Raw genomic sequence first — 27,919 nt, 5'->3', positions numbered from 1 at the left:
TAATATTCACCATTATCCATTCGTAATAAAAGTAGTGATATGAAAGAGAGATTTGGTGTACTGTACTCGGTGCGTGTATGCGCGTGTGTATAAACCAGTTATGACAAAGCTCCTGAAACCAAACTTGAAGGGAGAGCCTCCAGAGTGTAAAAGACTAGGAAGCTTCTCCAGCGCTAGTCAGAGGGGAGGGAAGAGTAACGACGTGGGGTTGTAAATTCTGTTTAGATTTGCATAAAAGGGGAGGTCCGAGTGGTAAGGAGACCCATCAGCATCAGCTTCAGAGTTATTTAGAGTGAGGACCGTCTTTTGCCGCTTAAGAGAATAAGTCGGGGCGGGTTTGTTTGGTTTTTTGCTTTCCTAAAAGGAAACTTAAAGTGGGCGAGGAGGAGGACTCTCAAAAATTTTCTCCCGGGGTTTCGGGAGAATAACGCTTCCTGGTCCATCGAGGCGGGAGAAGAGGCGGCTTTGGATTTAAGGTGGGAAGGGAGGGGCGGAAGAGCTCCGGTCCGCAACCCTTCCGGAAAACTGTGCTCATCTGCTTCAGCTCCGGACCCCCAGCTCAGCCGGGCCCGTCCTAGGCGCACCATGACCGAAATTACCGAAAAGGAGAACGACCCTCAACACAGCACGGATGCGCAGCAGACCCCGAGCACCGGCTCCAGCCTGCAGGAAACAAAGGTAGCCATCTCCCTCCCCCTCTCTTCTAAACTAAGCGAGTTATTGATTGGCGCACTTTCTGAGCCGCCGTCTCCCCAGTCAGCGCAGCTCTCCTTTCCCAGGGCGACTCTCCGGATCGAGGAGGCAGCGAGCGCTGCGCAGGGCAGGGAGATGTTGCCTCCACGGAGCCTCTCGCCCATTCTTCCGCCCCGCCCCATAAACTAGTTCTCCTCGAGCCCCGAGCGGCCGCGTGTCTCCCCCCCGTTGCCCGCTTCCTCCAGTCCCATCTTTTCAGCTCCGCGCTGCCTCCCCTTTCGCCCGCCTTTTCTCCCTGCAGTAGCCAAGCCGCGTGCCATCCTCCTGACTGTTTCATCACCACCGCAGTACTGTATAATCCCTTTGAAGTAAGCGGTGGCACGCTCTTGTTGCCCCTTGGCTAATCTGGCGCCCTCTAGGTCTGTTGGGTTACCGGACCGACAGTCTGCACACCCATCTGAAGAGTGATGTAAAAATCATGGGTAGATATTTTTGGGATTCCTCTTGGGTGTGTGTTCATGTGGCAATTGTATGGGATGGGCAGATGGGGAGAGAGAGAGAGAGAGAGGGTGAGAGAACTGTTTACCATCAAAATACACTTTGGAATCTTCCCAGCCTGGTGTCTGATTTTTCCCTTTATTAATCTGAATGCTGGATATAGGAATGGATATAAATATTTATTGACATTTAAGTAGAGAAGCGCTCTACTTTAAACCTCTGAGTTAGGTATTTATTTTCTATGTCCCAGTTATAATCTGAAGGCCAAATTGTAGGGCAGATAATTATACAGCTGGCAGTAAGAGATACAGTAATGCAATAGTGTGGAGCTCTTTGAAGTTGGAATTTTAAAAATGTAAAGCTGGAAAATGGTTGTATATCCCCACTGTCGTTCCCTCCACCTGATAGCCTTAATGTCCAATTTAAAAGGTAAATAGGATTACCAAGAAATATTGTACAACACATATGTGTTTGTGAGGATCTAAAATATCACTACAGTGTTATCTATGAAATAAGTGCAGGTGACTGTGGATAAGGGCACTACCATTCAGTACACACAAACACACACACACAACTAGCGAAAGACACAGAAAAATTGGAGGAGATTGAATTTGAAAAGGTTACTAGCTGGAAATCATAATAACATCTAATTTCGAAGGAGGGTGGTCTTGGGGCTTTGGAAAGTAACAAAAATCAGCTCTGTGTGTGCTTGTCCCCATGCATGTTTCAATGCAGCAGGGTGACTTATTACAACATGCTTTAATTATAGGCTTTGTGTTATAATAGTTGTGTTCTTTTGTGTCTTAGGAACACGCTTTGGAGGGGAGAAGGGGAAGAAGATGGGGAACAAAATTATTTTGCTATGGAAGAAAAATAATGCTGGAAGTATATCAGCTTTCATTGCAAGAGCAGCTAAAGAGGCCACTAGCGATATACCCAGTGGGTAGCAAATGTTTTTTCTGTGCTGCTTTATTTCCTAGATGCTTCTAGTATACAGAAGAATGTTATTTCTGTAAATGGTCCACTAATTCAGTTGGCTAATTGGCCTATTCTCCCTTCATAAGAAGTATGCATATTGCTCCTGTTTGTCTGTTTTCTTTTACATAGGTGATAACATTTCCAGTTTGAAGGAAGAACATGTGGCCAGTGCAATACTGGAAGGAAGGGTTGATTTTCTCTAGCATTTAGTTTTGGCAGCCCAATGCTTTACTCCCTCTTTACTAGAGTGAAAATGCACTCAACAACGTCAACACTTCTTTTTCTTGTTCTTACACTCCTGAGACCTGAAACCAAAAATAGACATTAGGGACCGCTCTACCTAGGAGAGTGTGGATTGAAAAGAAGCTTGATAAATATATTAGAGACCAGATTTAAAAGGCAGTCAGGTGAGCTTTTTCCAACCAAGCACTCTCCAGGTATGTCAGAGTATGGCTGAGAACAATGGGGCGTGTAACCTAACATACCTCATCACCTCGAGCCTCGACTACTGTAATGCTCTCTCCATGGGGCTACCTTCGAAAAGTGTTCGGAAACTTCAGATCGTGCAGAATGCAGCTGCGAGAGCAATCATGGGCTTTCCTAAATTTGCCCATGTTACACCAACACTCTGCAGTCTGCATTGGTTACCGATCAGTTTCCGGTCACAATTCAAAGTGTTGGTTATGACCCATAAAGCCCTTCATGGCATCGGACCAGAATATCTCCGGGACCGCCTTCTGCCGCACGAATCCCAGCGGCCAGTTAGGTCCCACAGAGTTGGCCTTCTCCGGGTCCCGTCGACTAAACAATGTCGTTTGGCAGGACCCAGGGAAAAAGCCTTCTCTGTGGTGGCCCCGGCCCTCTGGAACCAGCTCCCCCCGAGATCAGAATTGCCCCCACCCTCCTCGCCTTTTGTAAGCTCCTTAAAACCCACCTCTGTCATCAGGCATGGGGGAACGGAGATATCCTTTCCCCCTAGGCCTATACAATTTATACATGGTATGTTTGTGTGTGTGCTTGTTTGGTTTTTAATAAGGGTTTTTTTTTTTGTCATTTTAAATATTAGATTTGTTATATGCTGTTTTTATTATTGTGGTTAGCCGCCCCGAGTCTACGGAGAGGGGCGGCATACAAATATAATAAATAAATAAATAAATAAATAAAATAAATATCTGGAAAGACGAAGAAAGTATTCCCAAAGCCTGACTTGTTATGATCAGTTACCTGAATCTGCAGATCCAGTCTAGAATCGTGTGTCAAAATTTGGGTTGTGATAGAAGATACAGTATAAGAATTTCAGTTATAAAAAAAAATAAGGGGTGCTTTCAACCCATCCCGGTTGTTACTAACGTATCCTGTGATGTGGAACACGCAGGCTGATTCTGCTGCTAGTTTAGAGCCCTGCTGATGTCAAAATTGTGACGTTGGTTGCTAATGCACGTAACATCTTGAGTGGGTTTAAAATTCTAGGCAACACGTGCAGTTCCAACAGTGATGCTGCATCTTCCACCAAATTTGTGTTACCAGTAAAAAGATGCTTGTGTGTGTGTGTGTGTGATTGTCTCTGGTATGCACAGCAGGATACGTTCCAACTTTACCCTGCAATTCACTCTCTAGGAAGCTACCCCTGTAAGGCAGGAGATAGTGCAGTGGCATGCGGCTTTCCTATGTGGGAATCCCCACATGCCTCTGAAATCTATGTAATGTCTGGCACTTTCCCCCTCATATTATCAATTGCTTATCATTCTCCAGTCAAGCTGCTGGCTGTCCAGCACCAAATCTGTGGGGTGAGTCCACTGCTGTTTGGACAGAAATGAAGGAAGACTTCTATCTCCTGCATTTTTACAAGACTGCGCTGTTTGTGCCATACAACCCAAGCATTTTGACTTGCCTTAGTTAGAATTGTCTCATGCTAGAAAATCCCTCTGATGGCCTTCTCCTCCTTTAGCATAAAGGTAATCACCATTACTGAGTAATTAAATATGTGCTGCCCTTTCGTGGCCCATTCTGCCTAATAGTACAGCCACCCACGATTTCAAGGGCTAATAAGAAAAAGAATCACATTTTTGAATGGTTTTGTGATGGGTGGGAGAATCATTCTCTGTATGAAGGATGGAACTTATCAGTGGAATAGCACAACCTAGCCTTCTCCTTGATAGGCTATATTTCATTGCACAAAGAAGCTGATGGGAGCATTTATTTGGAAAAAAACCCAGAGAAAGCCAGGAGAATAATCAAGAATGCACCCTACTCATCCACAGTGCTCCTTGATTCCATTGTCTGGATAAAATTGAGTAAAAAGAAGGGCAAGAGTCACTAGGAATGCAAAGAATTGTAACTGAATAAGGGGCAAAGGTTATGATAAATTAGGGAAGACTTTATATTTTTTTCTGACATCCCCTTTTCTATTTCACTTTTATTAAAGCAATGTAGAATGTGCCACCTGAATTTCCATTATGTAAGAAATCACAGCAGGAAGATGTGATAGTTTTGAAAGTGGGAAAAGTAGTATTATGGGGTGGGGGAGAGAGGAGTTAATTCAGATTTTTTTTTTTTGGTCAGTTCCCACAGTCATGGTTGAATTTCTTATATATTATATATATACTATATTTATTGGATTTGTATGCCGCCCCTCTCCGCAGACTCGGGGCAGCTAACAACAATGATAAAAAACAACATGTAACAATCCAATTTAACAAAACAACTAAAAACCCTTATTATAAAAACCAAACATACACACAAACATACCATACATAACTTGTAATGGCCTAGGGGAAGGAATATCCTAACTCCCCCATGCCTGGCGACAAAGGTGGGTCTTGAGTAATTTGCGAAAGACAAGGAGGGTGGGGGCCGTTCTAATCTCTGGGGGGAGTTGATTCCAGAGGGCTGGGGCCGCCACAGAGAAGGCTCTTCCCCTGGGGCCCGCCAAATGACATTGTTTGGTCGACGGGACCCGGAGAAGGCCAACTCTGTGGGACCTTATCGGCCGCTGGGATTTGTGCGGTAGAAGGCGGTTCCGGATGTATTCTGGCCCAATGCCATGTAGGGCTTTAAAGGTCATTACCAACACTTTGAATTGTGACCGGAAACCGATCGGCAGCCAGTGCAGGCCCCATCTCTGCCTGGTTTAGACTCGGGTAGATCTACTAAGTCTGTGAGTATTTGTGCACTTAGTTGTGCTTTTAGAGCAGCCTTTCCAAACCTGATATTCTCTATTTTGGAGGACTCCGTGTTGGGAAAGATTGATGTGCGTTACTATCATGTTCAAAAGGATCCCTTAAATGCCACCCTGAGGCAAAACAGGAGAAATTATAGCTGTTCATTTGATACCTTTCCTTAGTGATACTTCTTAAAGATGTGCTAGCCTCAGGTCAAAATATTAGGCTTGCTTTGCAGAATTGCTTTGAATGATGTACCTCTTTTCTTCTCTCCCCCCCCAATTTTCCTCCCTTTTAAAAGATTTTTCCTTGATCAAGTCAGTTGCTTAGCCAACAGCCTATCCATGGATTTGGTTTCAGCTCCTTCTCAAGGAGCTCTGAGCTTTGGGTTTGTTTTGTTTGGGAGAGGCGATTTAGCAGCCAAAAAAATATCTCCACTGGAAATAAACTGATTAAGTACCCAAATATTGCTGACATTACAAAAACTCTCCAGGGAGGGAGTTTGGCCTTACCTAAATCTGATGGGGTTTTTATTTACCGTATTTTTCGCTCCATAAGACGCAGTTTTTTTCCTTCCAAAGTAGGATGAAAAATCAGCCCCGTCTTATGGAGCGAAGATGCAGGCAGGGAGGGGGGGGGAGGCTGCGAACTCGGAAGCGCCATCCCGCCGGCTGGCTGGCTAGCTGCTGCTTGGCCCACCGTTCCCCGTAAGCTGCGCGCACCCCCAAATACACCCGTGCACGCCCTTTTCCATGGGCTCCCCATCCCCCTGCCAGCCCGCGGGGAGATGGGCGGGAGCGGGGAGGTGTGGCAGTAGGAGTAAAGGGAGCCGCGACCGCCCCTGCCTCCCCACGGTGCCTCCGGCCAAATGTGCCCCTGGCTTCTCCACGCTGCCCTATTGCCCGCCCGATCCGCCTCCTCTCCTCCTCTGCCACCTCCTGCCTTGGGGCGCGATCTGCCTCCTCTCCTCCGCTGCCTCCTCCTGCCTTGGGGCGCAATCTGCCCCCTCTCCAACGTCGCTGCCTTCTGCCTTGGGGCGCGATCCGCCCCCTCTCCTCCTCCGCCGTCTTCTGCCTTGGGGCGCGATCCGCCCCCTCTCCTCCGCCGCCTCCTGCCTTGGGCGAGCAATCCGGGAGTCCGGGACTGTGTGGCTTTGCGCCATGAAGAGAAAACGGCCGACTTTTCCCTGCTGCCGGAGCCGTTTCCTCTTCATGGCGCAAAGCCACACAGTCCCGGACTCCCGGATCGCTCGCTTCTCCGGTCAGCACAGCCATCTGCCCAGACAGAAAGAAAACAAGAGAGAGAAAGTGAGAAGAAGAGAGAGAAAGAGGGGGAGAGAGAGAGAAAGAGAGAGGGGGAGAGAGAGAAAGAGAGGGAGAGGGAGAAAGAGAGTGGGAGAGGGGGGAGAGATAGCAAGAGAGGGAGAGAGAGAAAGAGAGGGAGAGGGGGGAGAGAGAGGGAGAGGGGGAGAGATAGCAAGAGAGAGAGAGGGAAAGGGGGAGAGAGGGGGGAGAGAAAGAGAGAGGGAGGGAGAGAGAGGAGATAAAGGAAGAGGAGCGAGAGAAAGGAAGAGAAAGAAAGAAAGAGGGATAGAAAGAGAGAGAGAGTGAGAGATGCTCAGTGAGCCTTTCTTTGAAGTTGCCTTTCTTTCTTTCTTTCTTTCTTTTTCTCTCTTGCTCTCTTGCTCTTTCATTCTTTTTTCTTTCTCTTTCTTTCTTTCTTTCTCTTTCTTTCTCTCCTTCCTTCCCTCATTCCATTTCTTTCATTCCCCCTCTCTATTTTTATTTCTCTTTCATTTTCTTTCTTTCTCTCTTTCTTGCTTTCTTTCTTGCCCTTTTTCTTTCTCTCTTTTACCTTCCCTTCCTCTATTTCTTCTTTTCTTTCTCCTTCCTACCTTCTTCCCTCCCTCCCTCCCTTCAGTCCTTCCTCTCTTACTCTCCCCTTTCATAAGTTTCCTTGCTTCCTTCCTCTGTTCCTGTCCCTTCCCCCTTTCTTTCTTTCTTTCTTTCTTTCTTTCCTTCCTCCCTTCCTTTCCTCCCTCCATTTCTTGCTTTCCTTTTCCTTCCTCCCTTCTTTCCTCCCTCACTCCCTTTTTTCACTCCTTCCTCTCTTCCTCTCCCCTTTTTGGCTCAAAATATTTTTTTTCTATTTTCCTCCTCTAAAATCTAGGTGCGTCTTATCAGCAGGTGCGTCTTATAGAGCGAAAAATACGGTATTTTATTTATTTATTTATTAGATTTTTATGCCGCCCCTCTCCGTAGACTCGGGGCGGCTAACAACAATAGTAAAACAACATATAACAAATCTAATATTTAAAATAATTTAAAAGACCCTAATTTAAAAACCAAACATACACACAAACATACCATGAATAAATTGTACAGGCCTAGGGGGAAGGGCATATCTCAGTTCCCCCATGCCTGACGACAGAGGTGGGTTTTAAGGAGCTTAAGTAGGTATCATCAGTATGCTGATGATACCCAGCTTTACATCTCCACCCCATGTCCAGTCAACGAAGCAGTGGAAGTGATGTGCCGGTGTCTGGAGGCTGTTGGGGCCTGGAAGGGTGTCAACAGACTCAAACTCAACTCGGATAAGACGGAGTGGCTGTGGGTTTTGCCTCCCAAGGACAATTCCATCTGTCCTTCCATTACCCTGGGGGGGGAACTATTGACCCCCTCGGAGAGGGTCCGCAACTTGGGCGTCCTCCTCGATCCACAGCTCACATTAGAGAACCATCTTTCAGCTGTAGCGAGGGGGGCGTTTGCCCAGGTTCGCCTGGTGCACCAGTTGCGGCCTTATCTGGACCGGGACTCACTGATCACAGTCACTCATGCCCTCATCACCTCGAGGTTCGACTACTGTAATGCTCTCTACATGGGGCTACCTTTGAAAAGTGTTCGGAAACTTCAGATCGTGCAGAATGCAGCTGCGAGAGCAGTCATGGGCCTACCTAGGTATGCCCATGTTTCACCAACACTCCGCAGTCTGCATTGGTTGCCGATCAACTTCCGGTCACAATTCAAAGTGTTGGTTATGACCTTTAAAGCCCTTCATGGCACTGGACCAGAATATCTCCGAGACCGCCTTCTGCCGCACGAATCCCAGCGACTGATTAGGTCCCACAGAGTGGGCCTTCTCCAGGTCCCGTCAACTAAACAATGTCGGTTGGCGGGCCCCAGGGGAAGAGCCTTCTCTGTGGCGGCCCCGGCCCTCTGGAACCAACTCCCCCCGGAGATTAGAACTGCCCCTACTCTCCTTGCCTTTCGTAAACTTCTTAAGACCCACCTATGTCGTCAGGCATGGGGGAACTGAGACATCTCCCCCGGGCATATACAATTTATGAATGGTATGTGTGTATGTATGCGTGTTTAGAAAATGGGGTTTTAAAAATGTTTTTAGTAGGAATTTAGATTTGTTATAAACTGTTTTTTCCACTTTGTTGTGAGACGCCCCGAGTCTGCGGAGAGGGGCGGCATACAAATCTAAATAAAGATAAAGATAAAGAGTTTACGAAAGGCGAGGAGGGTGGGGGCAATTCTGATCTCTGGGGGGAGTTGGTTCCAGAGGGTTGGGGCCACCACAGAGAAGGCTCTTCCCCTGGGTCCCGCCAAACGACATTGTTTAGTCGACGGGACCTGGAGAAGGCCAACTCTGTGGGACCTAACTGGTCGCTGGGATTCGTGTGGCAGAAGGTGGTCCTGTAGGTCAGTGTTTTTCAACCAGTGTGCCGTGGCACACTAGTGTGCCGCGAGACATGGTCAGGTGTGCCGCGAAGCTCAGCAAGAGAGAGAAAGAGAGAGAAAAAGAAAGCAAGAGAGAGAGAAAGAGAGAGAGAGAGAGAAAGCAAGAGAGAAAGAGAGAGAAAGAAAGAGAAAGAGAGACAGGGAAGGAGGGAGAGATGGAAAGAGAGCAAAAAAGAGAGGAAGGAAGGAAGGAAGAGGGATGGACAGAGAGGGGAAGGAAGGAAGAGAAAGAAAGAGGGAGAGAAATAGAGAGAAAGGGAGGAAGAGAGAGAAATAATTTTTTCGTCCAAACTTTTTTTAGCCCCCCCCACTTCCCCCCCCCCCCCCCGCTCAATGTGCCCCATAATTTTGTATATATAAAAAATGTCCCGCAGCTCAAAAAAGGTTGAAAATCACTGCTGTAGGTGTTCTGGTCCAATGCCATGTACGGCTTTATTGGTCATTACCAACACTTTGAATTGTGACCGGAAACTGATCGGCAGCCAGTGCAAGCCACGGAGTGTTGATGAAACATGGGCATACCTAGGGAAGCCCATGATATCTCTTGCGACCGCCTTCTTGATTCAATTGAGAAATTGATTTATTTCTGACTCTAGTCCAGTTTATTGGAAACCACTGAAAACTGGCATTTTCCTTTGGACTGCTGGTTCTCTGCAAATCTCGTAGACAATCTGTTTTCACATTTGGGGGGCATAAACTGGTATCGTGACTAGGGTCTTATTCAGAGCTGGGTTGCTAGGGTGGAACGGTCACATGTGCTCGCCCCCCATGGCTCTGAGTGCTAGCGGAGTCCAGCGCAATTCTGCTACTGCACCTGGGCAGGTAGAGAAATCATGCGTGGACACGCAGGTGCGCCCGTGGCAGTAGCAGAATTGCGCTGGACTTCGCTAGCACTCAGAGCCACAGGGGCAAGCACACGTCACCCTTCCACCTTAGCACCTCTCTCCTCATCTCTCCCCCACCATAGAAGTGCTGAATTTTCAGCAGTAAAAGCTTGGGGAATGGGAGCACTCAATAGATTCCTTCTAAGTGTTTGTTCTGATGGTGTAGATTTGATCTTGTCAAGCCATTGCCTGTTGTCTTGATGCAGCACCACGGAAGATTTTAAAAATGACGATCCTTATTTTGAATCAGATCGGAAACTGACCACTAGCCAATGCAGGATGGATCTAATCCTGTTCTGATGGATTTGTCTTGTCAGGAGCCTGGCCACTTCACTGTGAATTAGCTATAGCGGCTGAGCAGCACCACATAAAGTGCATTACAGTAGTCTAACAATGAGTCATCATAGCCAAGACATTGGTTAAAGTGGGATTGTAAAAAGTGCAGCAGCCAAGGCTGAGCAAAGGCTTCTCTGGCTATGGTTTCCAGTTCCTATTTCAGCAGAGGCCATGAATCCCTACAGGTAGCCCTGATCAACTATTGTCCAGTGACCATTGGAAATTATAGTGCTGCTGAAAAAATAATTTTATTGCCCATTTAGAACCTTTAAGGCATCCTTCTAGTGTGTGATTGTCATTGCAATAAGTGCAGAAAGCCCTATGCCTGATCTGTGTTTTTTTCTCGTAGAGCAGAGAGATTGAAGAAAAAGGGATTGCAAGAAAGTAAGATGTTAACTTCTACACACCAAAAGCAATGCAGTTGTACTAATAGCCACAGGACAATATGCAGTTTATAGCATGCTCTTGAAATCCCTTCTTCAATCTCTCTGTTCTGAGGCAGCCTGCGATGAGAGAGAGGGGGAGAAAGCAAGTGATTGCTATAGGCACTCTCTCCTTTGTTTGTCCTCTTGTCTCCGTTCCCCCTTTTTCTCACACTCCTCCTCCCCCCAAAGAGAAACTGGGGAGGGATTTCAAGAGAATAAGCTGTTTGTTCTGTTGCGTTTGAAAGCAGTACAATCACACCAGCAATGGGGAAAGGATCAGACAAAAAAGAGATTGTTCTCAGAAATTTTTCTCCCTCCTTCCTATCCCACCAAAGAGATTGAAGAGGAAGGGATTTCAAAAAAAAAGTAAGCTGTTCATGTATTGTGTCTGTGATGCCCAGCCCTGGACTACAGTTTGATCATACTGCTTTTGATATGCACAAGACAGCATGTAAGCACTTGAGTATCCAAAGAGTGGTGGAACAGCTAGGAAACAAAAGAAAACCCAAAGTGTAAAAACTGAGTAGTTCCTAGCTAGAAACAACAGTTATGGTCACACGATTTCTCCTTAGTGACCACTTTTACTTAGAAGTGGACTTGCATATCCCAATACTGTCACTAAGCAAGGACCACCTGTAAAACCCCCAGTTAATGCACCAAGCCCTTGAAAAGGAGCACTACTCCATCAAGAGTACCTACCAGCTTAAAAAAATAAAAGCCATGATGATTTCTGGCATCAAACATCTCATACTTGGCAGGATTTAGTCTTAGGGGTTTTTTTGTCAATCAACCTTTCAGAACCTGTCCAAGGACCAAGCCAGGTTTTCTATGTGTTTGTGTCAGAAAACCATTTGTCCTTAAGTGTAGGACTGTCCTTGATACCCTTTCAGGTAATAAATGAAAAGCCTGATTAATCCTGTTTTTATTAATCTGGAGAGACAATCGTTGTTATCTGCAGCCTCATATCAAAACTCATATCACCGAGTCCTGGAAAATATTTACCTAATGCATCTCTGATTATTTATTCAGAAGAGATTCTAATCATCATATCTGATGAGATCTGATTTAATTTAAGTTTTGAATGTTGAGTCAGAAATGCATTCATGAAAGATTTAGACCCCTTAACGACAAGATGTGAGAAGAAATTTACTTGCCAAGAACTACCTTTGATAATCTTTTTCCAGCCAAGGGCGGCATTTAGACTGGAACCAGAGCCAGGATGTGATTGTGGGAAGGGCATAAAATTAATGGAGCTGAATCATTTGTGATAAGTATATGCCTTCCAAGCTTCATCCATCAGTGTTTGCTTGCAAAGGAGGAATTTTTGTGAGTAATGTGCGAAATTCTCTGGGGAACGTCATGTGTAATTGCAGATCATGAGTTGTCCAGTTTGCTTAAAAACAATTGTAGGTAAAATATGCAGCTTGGAAATTGAGAAAACTTATGCTTGGTCTGCTTCTCTTCATGGTGTTGTTAACAAAAATTAGGGTTGTATGATGATATTTAAAAGAACTTGAATGGAAATGATGAGTATATGCTTTAGTCTGTTTCTTTGCAGTAAGTTGTCTTTCCTTCTCCAGCTTTCCCTTATTGTTTTCTATGAATGAGTCATTTCATGAAGTGGAACTAGAAATTAAAACTATTGGCGGAAGAGATAGAAGAACTAAAGTTTTGATCTTGTTAAGAGCAGATAGCTGAACTATAGGAGATAATGCAATCAAATATATCTATTGATTCAAATTGCTTTTAAAAGGATGGGACAAATGTGCGCAGGATCAGGCAGTTGGTTAATAATAAATATCTACAATCCCAGGACCATTTAAAAAAAAAATATTTTATTAATTTTCAAAAACAAACATGACATACAACATTTAGTGGAGCTACAGTCGCTCAAAGTAGAAGTCATCATTGTAATAAAAAGGAAAGAAAAAAAATATTTTGTTATTTAACATTATCTATGAAATATGTAAAAATTATCAACTTTGAAATAATAAGTATCAACGTATATAAAAGTTTATAAAAGCCTATATAGAAATTTTTAAAAGAAGAAGGAAGAGTTTACATTTATATTGTAAATAACCACCAACTAATACAATTTAACTACTAAATTCAAATATTCAAAATAATACAACAGCCCACTTATTTCTCTTTCTTTGTTTCCCACCAAGTATATACCTTCTGCCAAATGGCATAAAATTCTGATTCTTCTTGGTTGTATCTTAATACAAGGTGACCACATGCAACAGTAGAACACTATTGTTCACTATTGAACACTGTTGAACACTTACCTAGGTTAGCTTTTTAAATGCACCTGGTTGGCATTACATGCAGTGGTGGGTTCTAAATCCTGTCACTACCCATTTGCTTGCGTGCACACAATGCTTCTGTGCATGTGCAGAAGTGTCCCGGATAAGTGGGCGGAGCCTCCTGCCACTGCTGCTACCCGTTCACTAAACCGGGCCGAACTGGGAGCAGCCCACCGCCGATTGCATGGCCCAAAACTGAACTGGAGGCCTGAATCAACAGAATCTTTTCCTACAGTTTTGTCAGCCAAAAGGAAGAAGAGAGTTTGGGAAAGAGCAACTGTAGGTGTCAAGGAGGCTCCTGTAGACTCTTATATCTCAGGAACGTTTATTATACCAAGAGACTTAAAGCCAGTAAACCGGACTGTTGATGCACTGTGTTTTAAAGGCCCAGGCTATTGCTAAAGAAATTGAAATCACTTAAGTCAGTTCTCAGAGAGCTTGGGGGCACAGTCCCCAAGAAAAATGGCAGCCTGAACATTGGCAGACTTTGCTGAGTGCCTGCCACTGAACAGGACCACGGCCAAGATCCAGATTCCAGAGCTGTCTTCCAGAATCCTTTTTGCTTGAGTAGGGAAGAACTTGTTCTTCTTGCGTGGTGGCCAAAGCCAGGCAGCCAGGATCCAGTTCTCCTCCTTTCCCTTCCCTTTCCAAAATAGCTCTTCTTGCTCATGCTGCATACTCAGGTGGAAATTGTCCGTCTACTACTCCAAGCAGCTAGAGCAGGCTGCTCTTCCCTTGTGAGGTTGTTTTCCCCATTGTTTTTCAAAAAGTACAAATGACACTATTCAGGCTGACAGGAGAAGAAAAGCAGGCCAGGACCCAGCGTGGCATTTCCATAAAGAAGATTGGGAAGAGCTAGCTTTGCTCTTTGTTTTCAGGATATCCTTTCCCAGTATATCACCTTCCTTATCATAGGGGACGAATTGTGAATAGATACAGGGACATGGAATTGGGGGCAAAGTCAAGCTGAGGCTTCTGGATATCGTGGATTGGATTTGGAGAAATTCAATTTGGTGGGATTTACTGGCAAATTTGCTTCAGTGGCATTTATTGATTGATTGATGATTTGATTTGATTTGATTTGTATGCCACCCGTCTTTGAGGACTCGGGGCTGCTCACAACAACATAAACAGTGTACAAATACAATTTTAAAATACAATTTAAAAACCCTTATAATAAAATAAAGTAATCACACAATCCAATCAAACCATACACCAGCCTTGACAATTGGTGTGTGTGTTAGTTTCCCCATGCCTGGCGTCAAAGATGAGTTTTTAATAACTTACAAAAGGTGAGGAGCGGGGGCAGTCCTAATCTCTGGAGGGAGTTGTCTCCAGAGGGCCTGGGCCGCCACAGAGAAGGCTCTCCCCCTGGATCCCGCCAGACGACATTGTTTAGTCGACGGGATCCGGAGAAGGCCAACTCTGTGGGACCTAATCGGCCGCTGGGATTCGTGCGGCAGAACAAATATATAGTCTTAATGGTCTGTCATGCCAGCTTCTTAGGGAAAAGAACAAGCTTTTAACTTTTATTATGAGAAAAAAGAACATTAAAATATGTACATAAAGATCTGGTATCTCTGTAACCTTCATATTGTAGTTGTTATATGGATAAGAACTTGTGTAAATGTGAGAAGGACTTTTTTCTTTTAATTGTTCGTTCTGTTTTAGACAACATCTGCAGCTTGTTTATGAAAGCTAAGGGATTCTGTTGTTTAAAGATCATCACTTATTTATTTGTTTGTTTATCGAATTTGCACGGCTGCCCAACTCCATAATGTCTCAGGGCTGCATCTCCTATTAAGACAGTTTGGACGAATAGAAACCAGAAAAAAACAATGAACATCCAAGAAGAAAAAAACAAGCACATTCCTTTAGTGTAAAACATCTCTGCTACCATCAGCCCCAGTCCAAGGCCTGGGGAAAAGCTAGGTTTAAATGAGGTTAGAATAGAGATTATATCGATCTTGGGGAATAGTGTTCCAAAGACCACATGGTGCAACAAAGAAGGCCTGTTTCTTAGATTCAGCTTAGTTTATGAAAGTTCCTGGTTCTGCGTAATCCAAATACCCTCAGGTACTTGATGTTGCGAGTGTTGAGCTTGAGTCTGCTCTTTCCCTATCCAGAACCCAGTCACTGCCAAGACCTTGACGTTGTGACTTCATTGGGCTGGGGTTACGATACACAATCAAGTGTGATCTGCTTGCTTGCTTGCTTATTTAAAAGTGTTTGGTCGGATTCGAAATTATTGGATCTCCCGCGTTGTTCAAGTCCAGTGTTTCCCAATTCTGGGAGTTGAAGTCCAAATATCTTCAAGTTGCCAAGGTTGGGAAACACTGCTCTAGACGTCTCTTCTGGTGCTTCATTTCCTGGAGCTCCTTGGTGAACCATCGAGCTCTCCTGGATCCATTGCCACGGAGAGGTCTCACAGGCACAACCCGATCCAATGCCCCCGATGCTGCCTTATTCCAGGAAACCACCAGGGATTCAGCCGGATTGTGGATAAGGGAGTCAGGTATCTTCCCAAGTTCCTTCTGGAACCCTTCAGGAAGTTGTTGACACTTGACTCCAAAGTGGTGGATGATCTCACCCGATGGTCTCATATAGGTATTGAAAAGGAGGGCAAGAGTGCTCAACCTACTGAATCCTGCTTATCAGAAGCTTAGCACTCTCAGTCTCTCCACCCCCACCCATGCTATCATTTACTGCAGTGTTTTTCAACTAGTGTGCCGTGAGACATGGTCAGGTGTGCCGTGGGGAAATTAAACATGGGTCCCCAAACTATGGCCCACGGGCTGGATACGGCCCATGGAGGCCATTTATCCGGCCCACCGCCAGCCACTTCCATCTGAACATAAACATTCTCCTCACAATCCCTCCAGCTATCAGCGACAGGAAGAGTGGAGGCACAGGGAATGCTCACTGACCAATCACCTTCTAGGATTCATCCCAACTACTAGCGATGAACCAATAGCAGGCTGCCTGCCTCTCATCCACACCCAGGAAGGTCTCCGCTGCGCACTTATCATTGTGTGGCCATGGCGAGTAGTTGAAACTGCTACTCCTCCTCATCGTCCCGATTTCTAATCCTGGTCAGGACTGGAGGTAAATGTTGCCGCCACTAGATGAAGCCTCAGCCCGTTATGTCTATCCTGATTGTGTATATAGATATTTGACTTTTTTTCTTTTTATAAGAGGCCCCTGCAGAGGGTAATATACTATATTATTAACTATATGTATAATATGTACTGTGTTAGAGTGTCGTTTTGTGTCATTTTGTTTGGTGGTGTGCCCCAGGATTTTGTAAATGTAAAAAATGTGCCGCGGCTCAAAAAAGGTTGAAAATCACTGACTTACTGGAACCAATTACAGGGAAAGAACCAGCATAATATTTCTAATCCCCAGGGCAACCCAGAAGACTACTGCGTTTGATGGAATTAAAGGCTTCTGAGAGATTGAGAAGAACTATGTGGGTTCACTACCTTGTCCTGTCTCTATCAAAGTCTGTCAACAGCGGTGCGACCAATAAATTCTCAACTGTCCCAGTTTGAAACTGGCTAAAAATTGACTACATAATCCAAGATCCTCTGAACTGGCTGGCTGGACCAAGTGTCTAGAGCAGTGATGATGAGCCTTTTTTACTTTGGATGCTGCGTATGTGTGAGTGCCCACACCCATAATTCAATGTGTGGGGAGTGTGAAAACACTTCCCTTGCCCCCTGGAGGCCAGAAACGGCCTGTTTCCCAACTTCTGATGGGCCCAGTAGGCTCATATTTCACCCTCCCTAGGCTCCAATGGCTTCCTTGAAGCCGGGGATGGTAAAAATGCCCTCCCCCATCCCTCCAGAGGCTCTCAGGAAGCCAAAAATGCCCTGTCAGAGCCTCTGTATGTGCCAAATATCAGCTGGCCAGTACACACATGCACGTTGGAGCTGAGTTAGGGCAACAGCTTGCGTGCCAGCAGATATGGCTCTGTGTGCCACCTGTGGCACCTGTGCCATAGGTTCGCCATCACTGGTCTAGGGTGTTGGCTCAGGCTTCTTGAAAATAGGACATACCATTATTTCCTTCAAGGCAGGTAGAACCGCATCTCTGTCAATGTGGCTATTATTTTTACCAAGAACTATAGCATGTACTGAGGTTCAATGCTTAAGAAGGGAATTTACCACCAGGAAGAGAAAAATGAGAGTTGCCCCAAAGAAAAGCTACTACGTCATATAGTTGAGTGCGTGATGCTGCCTGTAAGGTGGAGAACAAGAAGAACCAGCGTCTTATTGAATTTAATTCAAGCCCTTTAAGTAACAACAGTGTTGGAGGGGACCTTGGAGGTCTTCTAATCCAACCCCCTGCTTAGGCAGGAAACCCTACACTACTTCAGACAAATGGTTATCCAACATCTTCTTAAAAACTTCCAGTATTGGAGCATTCACAACTTCTGGAGGCAAGCTGTTCCACTGATTAATTGTTCTAATTGTCGGGAATTTTTTTCTTAGTTCTAAGTTGCTTCTCTCCTTGTTTAGTTTCCACCCATTGCTTCTTGTTCTACCCTCAGGTGCTTTGGAGAATAGCTTGACTCCCTGTTCTTTGTGGCAACCCCTGAGATTTTGGAACACTGCTATCCTGTCTCCTGTAGTCCTTCTTTTTCATTAAACTAGGCATACCAAGTTCTTCATATGTTTTAGCCTCCAGTCCCCTAATCCAGGGGTCCCCAACCACCGGGCCGTGGACCAGTACCGGGCCGCGGGGCATGTTGCACCGGTCCATGGAGTCAGCAGCTGCCAGTCCTCCTGCTGCCGCCCCCTCCCTCCAGTGCTTCATCTCCCGCTGGGAAAGAGGCCTCGGGAGGCAGGTTCTGCCGGCCACAGGGCGATGGACGGGACAGAGGGGCGGGAAGGACCGGGAGGCTCAAGCCTCTTTTGGCTTCTGCCGTGGCACGCCTTTGCATTTTTGGCTGGGGGGGGGAGGCAGGAGGGCCGGCCTGACCCCCTCCCTCCAGCGCTTCACCTGCCGCCGGGCAAGAGGGTTTGGGAGGCAGGTTCTGCCGGCCACAGGGCGATGGCGGGAAAGAGGGGCGGGAAGGACCAGCACCCCCATGCTTAATCCCGCCCCCAACCACACCCCTTTCCGCCCCCACCGGGCCATAGAAAAATTGCCTTGCTGAAACTGGTCGCTGGTGGAAAAAACGTTGGGGACCACTGCCCTAATCAACTTGGTTGCTCTTTTCTGTACTCTTTCTAGAGTCTCAACATCCTTTTTACATTGGTATAATGTTTTCCAAGAGAGGATAGTTCTCTGTAAAGGAGTATTTCGGCATCTTTAGGGGCCGTGAAGATAAAGAGTGGTGGATGTGAATAAGACAGGGACAAAAGCTGAGCTTCCTATCGTCATTGAATCTTCCTTACTGCCTCATTTACAGATCTTGGCTAATGAGCCAGGGTGTGTGTCCTCCGTGAGTATGCATAACAAATAACACATGCCTGTTTCAAGCATCTTATCTTCTTGTAGATCTCAGTGGGAGTAATGGAAGGAAGCCTGGCTTTATTTTCAGCGTTCCTAGCTACCAAAAATAGACCCAGCACCCTCTCTAAACTGGCCTGATGTCTTGTAAGATCAAATTAAATTGGACGTTGGAGATGCTTCATTATATCTCCCTTCTCTCTTCATTTCTTGTAAGATCAGTCAAGTGGGGAAGCAAATTTGATCAGGACTGCAGTATTGGAAGAGACTATTTTAGTTGTTTCCCCTGTTCCAGCTTCTTCCCACCTGATGCCCTCTAAAGAAAAGGTGCCAAAGTGTCGACTCCCATTTTCTTTATGAAATACTTCAGGTAATTCAGGAAGAAGCAAAGCGCGGTGATGAACTAGGGCCTTAACCAATTGGCTTAACACACCTCATGCTTGGACTATTGCATTGTGCGAGGGTCGCCCAGAAAGTAATGCACCACATTTTTTCCCTTCAACAATTATTTATTGAACACAATGAAACTTACACACAAGGAAGAACGATGTTTCTTCTACACTCCTATTTTTCTATGTAATCTCTGTCCCATTCTATAGCCTTCCTCCAACGAGACACTCCTTGTTCTACCGCACGAATCCCAACGACCGATAAGGTCCCACAGAGCTGGCCTACTCCGGGTCCCGTCGACTAAACAATGTCGTTTGGCGGGCCCCAGGGGAAGAGCCTTCTCTGTGGTGGCCCCGGCCCTCTGGAACCAACTTCCCCCGGAGATTAGAACTGCCCCCACCCTCCCTGTCTTTTGTAAACTACTCAAGACTCATTTATACCGCCAGGCATGGGGGATTTGAGATAGCTTTCCCCCCTAGGCCATTACAAGTTATGCATGGTATGTTTGTGTGTATGTTTGGTTTTATAATAGGGATTTTAGTTGTTTTTTATTATTGGATTGTACATGTTGTGTTTATTATTGTTGTTAGTCGCCCCGAGTCTGCGGAGAGGGGCGGCATACAAATCCAATAAATTATTATTATTATTATTAATGGTCTCACCCTCTGTTCTTCTGTTCTGTTCTTCTAATGGCCTCACCCTCGATGCCCAGCGACTAACCGTACTTCTGTTGACTGCAGATTCTCCATAAACTGTACACAAACATTTCTGAATGTTCCCAACAGTTTCTTTCTCTGCAGTGAGAAATTCAATGACGACACGCTGCTTGTAACGTACATCACTTACAGACACCATTTCAAAACATTACTGCAGTTATGCTACAGTGCAAAATTTACACACGCACTCCTGGCAATTAAAATAATGTATTTCTAAAGTTTCATATTCGTACCATTACTGTAGACTGAGAAAAAAAATGTGGTGCATTACTTTCTGGGCGACCCTCGTACTTTATCCAGGGCTACCTTTGAAGACTCATTCTCAAGAGATTGCAGGTGGGACAGAATGTTGTAGCCTGATTGTTAGCTATTGGGAATTCCTATTACCACGTGTTCAGTATTACCAACAGGCTTCCAGATAAAATTCAGAATGATAATTTTTGTCCAATAAAATTCTATGTTGCTTAGCTCAATTTAGTTTCAGAATTGTAATTATGCCACAAAGAAGGAAGGGTTTCACATCCCTCCAATGTAAAGAAAGGCTGGAGGCAGAACATCTTTAAGTATGGGAATAGTCTCATCCATAGAATTAAATGGCCGCAAACTTGCTAGCATTCAGAGAACAATTTAAATTGTTCTGTTGGCATCAGTGTTCCCTCTAATTTTTTGGGGGGGTGGGTGGAAAAGTATAGTGTCAGGCGGCAGCAGTCCCTTCGGGACTGGACAGCACAGAAATAATAAATAAATAAATAAATAAATAAACAAACAAACAAACAAATATAAAACCCACCCTGTTTTGCCTCAGAGAATTTCACAATAAAATACTGTACTGTGCGTCTATAACAGTGAGCTCATAATAGGGCAACTCTATCAATATCAAAATGCCACTTAAATAGTTGAGCTAGTTTCAAACTAGATTTTGATTTTCTTTCTCTCTTCCTTACTCCCTTTCTTTTTCTTTCTCTTTTCCTTCCTCTCTTTTTTCTATCTGTTTCTCTCTCTTCCTCTCTTCCTCTCTCTCTCCTTCCCTCTCACTCTTTCCCTCTCGGCTTCTGGGCAGGTTTGGAAAACTCTGAGTTGATGATGATTTTTAAGTGAGCGATTGCTCACTGCTCAGCTTAGAGGGAACTATGGTTGACATAACTTGCAATTTTATTGTTTTGTGATATATTTTTTTTATACATAAAGTGCAATGTACATTGATAACAGCATGTAGAAAATGACAAAGAGGAATGCATGACAGCAAAAATATGATTGGACTGCTTTTGGGGGGGAGATTGCCATTGCTTAATTAAAACTGGGCAAAAATGCAGCTGGCCAAAACGATTTTGAGAGACTCTCCAATTTTGGCCATCTCTGTTGAAAAGATTCTTATCTCAAATACTGTGCTTGCTTGCAATATTTTTAAGACAATAGTCCCAAAACAAGGTATGAGAAATAGATGAGATACTTATTCTGGCTCACATACAAAAGATAACTCTTGGCTTATCTTGATCCAGGGCATTTAAACTAGAGATACATAGTAGCAGCTAGGATAGCTTTTGCTCAAAAATGGAAAGACCTTGAGACCCCAAAAGAAACTGATATATTTAAGAAAGTCTTAGAATGTGCTGAGTTTGACATGATGATAAGAAGGTTGAAAAATCAAGAAGAATCAGAATTTTATGAGGTTTGGCAAAAGTATATATCTGGTGGGATACAAAGAAACAGAGATAACCTTATTTTTACATTATTTTAAACATATTTGTACTTAGTAGTTATATTGTATTAGATAGTGATTATTAACAATATAAAGATAAACTCCTTCTTTCCTCTTCTACCATTTCTCTCTTTTTTTTCTTCATAGTTTATTTCAAGTTATAATTTTAAAATTTCTATATATTTTTAAATGTTTTAGATGTGTTTTTTACTTATTAACTTACAATTGATATATTCAAGTATTTTAAAATTAATGATAATTAGTTTTCATGGCACTGGACCAGAATATCTCCGAGACCGCCTGCTGCCGCACGAATCCCAGCGACCGATTAGGTCCCACAGAGTGGGCCTTCTCCGGGTCCCGTCAACTAAACAATGTCGGTTGGCGGGCCCCAGAGGAGGAGCCTTCTCTGTGGCGGCCCCGGCCCTCTGGAACCAACTCCGCCCGGAGATTAGAACTGCCCCTACTCTCCTTGCCTTTCGTAAGCTCCTTAAGACCCACCTTTGTCGTCAGGCATGGGGGAACTGAGACATCTCCCCCGGGCATTTACAATTTGTGAATGGTATGTCTGTATGTATGTCTGTTTAGAAAATGGGGTTTTTAAAATATTTTTAAATAGTAATTTAGATTTGTTGTAAATTGTTTTTCACTTTGCTGTGAGCCACCTCGAGTCTGCGGAGAGGGGCGGCATACAAATACAAATACAAATAAATAAATAAATAAATAAATAAAGTTAGGTTTTTTTTCTTTTTTACTTATTAAAAATATAAAGATGACTTCTGCTTTGAGATTGTTGCTCCACTAAATTGTTGCTCCACTAAATGTTACATGTAATGTATGTTTTGTCTGTCTTTGCGATTTAATAAAAAATATTATTAAAAAAAAAATTAACTGAAAGGCAAAAAATAAAAAAAATAAACTAGAGATACACAACCTAAGAATTCAAGATGCATATCCTCCTCCCCCAAATACAGACCCTCCGTAGGTTGGCAGTAAATTGTACTTTAGAACAGGGGTCTCCAACATTGGCAACTTTAAGACCGGGGGACCTCAATTCCCAGAATTTCTCAGCCTGCAAAGGCCACAAGTCTTGGTCGTGAAGGTTGGAGAGAATATTTAATATGTGCAAGGAGAATAATGTTTACCTTTAGATCAAATGTAGAATTTACCTAGCTTTAAAACATATTTATTCTGGCTTCTCCTACAGTCCCTGGCACATTAATCAAAATCTTGATGAAGTTTTTAGTCATGGATTTCGCAAGAAATAATCCAATTTGCGCACCAGCTTTGAACCAGGAAGTGCAATACATTCTGGGCTAAAGATGGAAAGTCTTCAGTCCAAATAATCACAACAACTTGCTTTTGATCCTGAGTCTGTTTCTCCCTTCACACACACACCCCTGCAGAGTTTTCATTTATTCCCTTTCCAAAATGCTCCCCTTGGATTGAGTTTGAATGGAAGTTGGCACCCAGCGCAATGATACAATCAGTTAAATAGATTAGATTAGATTAGATTAGATTTATTGGATTTATATGCTGCCCCTCTCCATAGATTCGGGCAGCTCACAACAATGGTAAACAATACATAGTAACAAATCTAATATTTAGCAATCTAAATTACAGTTTTAGGTTAAAAAATCCAAAAGAAACCCCAATATATAAAAAACAAGCACACAGTCGAATCAGACACAGAAACTACATGGGCAAGGGGGAGATGTTTCGATTCCCCCATGCCTGACGGCAGAGGTGGGTTTTAAGGAGTTTCCGAAAGGCAAGGAGGGTGGGGGCAATCCTAATCTCTGGGGGGAGCTGGTTCCAGAGGGTCAGAGCCACCACAGAGAAGTCTCTTCCCCTGGGTCCTGCCAGACGACATTGTTTAGTCGACGGGACCCGGAGAAGGCCCTCTCTGCGGGACCTAACCAGTCGCTGGGATTCGTGCGGCAGAAGGCGGTCCCGGAGATATTCTGGTCCGATGCCATGTGTTGGAGTAACATGGGCATACTTAGAGAAGACCATGATAGCTCTCGCAGCTGCATTCTGCACGATCTGAAGTTTCCGAACATTCTTCAAAGGTAGCCCCATGTAGAGAGCATTACAGTAGTCGAGCCTCGAGGTGATGAGGGCATGAGTGACTGTGAGCAGTGACTCCCGATCCAGATAGGGCCGCAACTGGTGCACCAGGCGAACCTGGGCAAACACTGAATTAATTCTACTGGCTGAATTAATTCTACTCAGCCCAACTGCAATTGGTACCGATCTAAATTTCACCAGGCTAGCTTCAAGCCTAGCCATTGAGAATTGCAATGTAAAAATTAAACCTGAAGATGACAATATGAATGGCCAAATTGTTTCAGGTTTTTTTTCTACTTCTGTTATATTGGAGAAAATTCTAATAGAAATAATGGCAAGAGCCCACTTTCCAAACTGTGACTCCGTCACCTCCCCTCGGGTAATGAGATTTCTTCTCTGAATAAAATTGCCAAAGTCAACCTATTCTCCAAAGCACATGAGGGAAGAACAAGAAGCAATGGGTGGAAACTAAACAAGGAGAGAAGCAACTCAGAATTAAGGAGAAATTTCCTGACAGTTAGAACAATTAATCTGTGGAACAGCCTGCCTCCAGAAATTGTGAATGCTCCAACGTTGGAAGATGTTGGATAACCATCTGTCTGAATGTAGTGGAGGGTTTCCTGCCTAAGCAGGGGGTTGGACTAGAAGACCTCCAAGGTCCCTTCCAACTCTTGTTATGATTATGATTAAGCATTCATAAGATAGCAGTCCTTGACTTACATTATTCCCATGATTTGGTCAGATGAAAATAAGAATAACAGCTGAGCATTATTGATAAAATATCCAGGCCATGCCTTAGCAGAAAGCAGGGGCAGATTCTAATGGAGTCTGCGGAGAGGGGCGGCATACAAATCTAATAAATAAATAAAATAAATAAATAAATAAATAAAATAAATGCATTCTGTACACATTCTGAACACATTACTAGGTTGCACGTTTTACTAAATCACAGTGTGATTTGCCTGCTATTATCTAAATATATGTCAACCTTTTACACTATGATTTGCAACCAGTGGTCTGCGTCTTAGTGTGAGTTGTAATCCCACCAACCCGATAGGTTGTGGCAACCATGGAGAAGGGAGTTAAAGACATCCCCAGAGTTGTGAACTTGTGAATTGGTACTTGAAGCCTCTGGAGGATATGTTGTGGGTAGTGAGCAGGGCTGAAAGTTAAACATTGTACATCATTTCATAAATATGGGGGAAGGAGAGTTTGTGAAAAGGTTGGGAGCTGAGTCGCCAATGAAACTTACATTTGGCAAGCTGTTTTCGCAGCAGCTGCGTTAAAAATAGCTTGCAGGGGCTGGAGCTGCATGTCAAGAAATATTAGCCTTCTTTTTAAATAGTGTCTTGGCAGATTCCCTGAATGTTGCAGAGGGTGAAAAACTGAGAAATGGCAGTTTGGAACCTGTATCTGCTCTTTTGAACATCTGTTTAAAACAGGATAACAGAGAGACTGGGTAAAGGGAAAGGCTTCAACTTCCCTTGGTATAATCCTTCCCACTGGATGCTCTGCAATGTGTGGGGACCACAATTCGTATAATACCAAATTTCCATACTGGCTGTGGATGTTGGAAGTTGTGGTTGCAACATGGTGTAGCTGGAGAGCAACAATGAGAGCCCCTACATAAACTGGGTGCAAACATGCCTGTTCTTGCACAGCTTCTGGAAGCTCTAGAGCAGTGGTTCTGAACCTTGGGGTCCGGACCCCTTTCGGGGGTTGAATGACCATTTCACAGGGGTCGCCTAAGACCACGAGAAAAGACAAAATTCCCAAGGTGTTATGAACTAAAGCTTCTATTCTGGCGCCTTGGAACATGTTTTTACAATCCGACCAATGAGGCGTTTACAGTGGGGGTGTCCCTCTGACCTTCCTGTCAATCAGCTTAAAGCTCTGTTGGGAGAATTGGCATTAGACTTATGGTTGGGGGTCACCACAACATGAGGAACTTTATTAAGGGGTCGCAGCATTAGAAAGGTTGAGAATCACTACTCTAGAGGCTAACCACAGCATACTTCAGCTTCTAAAAATCATGAAAAAAGGCATACTTTTGACAATACTTGTCAGGGGAACTCTGGTGTCACTCAAAATGTGATGGTTGTCTGCTTCAACATTTAGATTCAGCATTACTACCTGATGGGGTGGGAGGGAGTCAGTTAAGGGGCGTGCATAAGTGCACTAGTGTGCCTTCCGTCCCCTGTCCAATTGTCTCTCCTTATCTCATTTATCTTTTCTTCCTTTCAGATTTGTTCACCTATACTTTTATATCTTTTCTTCTATTCTTTTCTTTAGTTATATTACTACATATCTATTCTCTTCAATGTGTATTATGTATTGGACTAAATAAATAAATAAATAAATAAAATAAAGGTTTGCCATATTATTTCCCCAAAAACCACCTGTTTTATGCAAACGTTTTCTTAATGGTTATATGATGTTTTTAGAAAGTCACAACTATTTTCTAGTTCATCTGTCCCATATTCCAAGCCATGGTTCGTACCTTGTGGTAAGCCATATGTTTTGTTTTGTTTTGTTTTGTTTTAGGGTGTTGTGTTATGTTGTGCTTCACAAATAGCTGAGGGCTTAGCATATTTTTGGCAAGCTTTTGTAGATTATTTAGCAAATTTGTTAATCCAAAGTGGTGATTGAATTCAGAATATTCTTCAAACCCATTCTAATTATTCCAATGTCAAATGTTTGTTGCTTATTTATATCTCTTGTTGCCACGTTTTTAGAAAAATCACTGAACTTTCCTTGAAGAAATAATAACAATAATTATTGTTATTGTTATCATCAGTATCACTAGTACTTTGAAGTGTTTTCTTTTAGCTGTATGAATTTGCAAAATTCTCCTGCTTAAAGGCAGTAAACAGGATTGAAGCCAGACTAGACTCTGCAATTAATTTTCAATCTGAGCATTCAGTATATGCTGTACAGCAGTTTTTCACAATGAGAATGACTGGATGCTCAGTGTTAATACTAAGATTCAAACCACAAAGTTTAGGTTTATTCAAGTATTGATTTAGCACAGGGGGTTCCAACCTTGGCAACTTTAACTTCCAGAATTTCTCAGCCAGTTTCGCGGGCTCAGGAATTCTGGAAGTTGAAATTCACAAGTCTTAAAGAGACCCCTGATTTAGCATGTGGTATGAACCTAACCCCTGTAGTTTATAAATCACAATTCATCATATAGTATGTTGTGAAAATTCAATAATTGTATTACTCCAAATATGGTTTTAAAACCTAGTGTTACATGTGAATCTACTCATGATGTATAAAACCTCATAGTTAAAATAATTTCATAGTTATTCTGCCGCGTAAATCCCAGCGGCCGATCAGGTCCCACAGAGTTGGCCTTCTCCAGGTCCCATCGACCAGACAATGTCATCTGGCAGGGCCTAGGGGAAGAGCCTTCTCTAAGGTGGCCCCGGCCCTCTGGACCCAGTTCCCTCCAGAGATTCGGACTGCCCCAACCCTCCCCGCCTTTCGCAAGAGCCTTAAGACCTATCTATGTCGCCAGGCATGGGGCAACTAACAAAGACGGGCTACAAGAATGGTGGAAGGTCTTAAGCATAAAACGTATCAGGAAAGACTTCATGAACTCAATCTGTATAGTCTGGAGGACAGAAGGAAAAGAGGGGACATGATCGAAACATTTAAATATGTTAAAGGGTTAAATAAAGTCCAGGAGGGAAGTGTTTTTAATAGGAAAGTGAACACAAGAACAATGGGACACAATCTGAAGTTAGTTGGGGGAAAGATCAAAAGCAACATGAGAAAATATTATTTTACTGAAAGAGTAGTAGATCCTTGGAACAAACTTCCAGCAGACGTGGTAGATAAATCCACAGTAACTAAATTTAAACATGCCTGGGATAAACATATATCCATCCTAAGATAAAATACAGAAAATAGTATAAGGGCAGACTAGATGGATCATGAGGTCTTTTTCTGCCGTCAGTCTTCTATGTTTCTATTATTATTATTATTATTATTATTATTATTATTATTATTATTATTATTAACAAGTGTTTAGTGTAATATGGTGAATATGCATGTATCTCCAAAAATGCTTATTTTTAAAATGACAAATATTCATAAAGGACAGAAACCTTTTATCTAGCAGTAGAATTCTTTATTGGACAAGGGTAATTGGACACACAAGAAATTTATCTTTGTTGCCTTATATCTAGCCTTATTTATATCTAGCCTTATTTATAAGACGCCTTCTAGTACATACACAGTTGGTACTGTTCATATGTGCTTTGTGATATTTCTCTGCCTTTATAACTGCGGTGTTGAATCTCTTCATCAGTTTTATCCAATCCTTCACATTTACAGTTTTATCTGATCCTTTACATTTTAATGGCTTTCATTTTTCCAGTCTATTAACACTTTTAGATATCGAATAACCAAAGAACACAAAAAAGTGCCTTCTTGGATTGTACAAATTACAAGGTGCCAAAATGATCATGCCCGTGTTAGGATGTCGTTCTGCAAATGACAGAGTTATGTCACTCGTAAAGTCATGTATTTTACTATGTGGTGCATGTGCTATTT

General features: G+C 43.5%; 1 protein-coding gene across 2 annotated transcripts in view; it reads left to right on the top strand.

Annotated features, from left to right (window-relative positions):
- The first annotated feature begins 218 nt into the window (after positions 1–218).
- The window catches only part of STAC2 (SH3 and cysteine rich domain 2), a 77,644-nt gene continuing 49,943 nt past the window's right edge, over positions 219–27,919 (top strand). Inside the window, exon 1 of one of the 2 annotated variants that reach the window (XM_070726677.1) lies at positions 219–678. In XM_070726677.1, the coding sequence (XP_070582778.1) occupies positions 586–678 (93 nt within the window). In that variant the 5' untranslated portion in view covers positions 219–585. The remainder of the gene's footprint in view (positions 679–27,919) is intronic. The other variant, XM_070726678.1, reaches the window with a different exon arrangement.

The sequence above is a fragment of the Erythrolamprus reginae genome, chromosome Z (assembly GCF_031021105.1).
Source record: "Erythrolamprus reginae isolate rEryReg1 chromosome Z, rEryReg1.hap1, whole genome shotgun sequence".
Classification (NCBI taxonomy): Eukaryota; Metazoa; Chordata; class Lepidosauria; order Squamata; family Dipsadidae; genus Erythrolamprus; species Erythrolamprus reginae.
The sequence above is the reverse complement of the archived record's forward strand: the minus strand, read 5'-3'. Positions and strand labels throughout refer to the sequence as shown.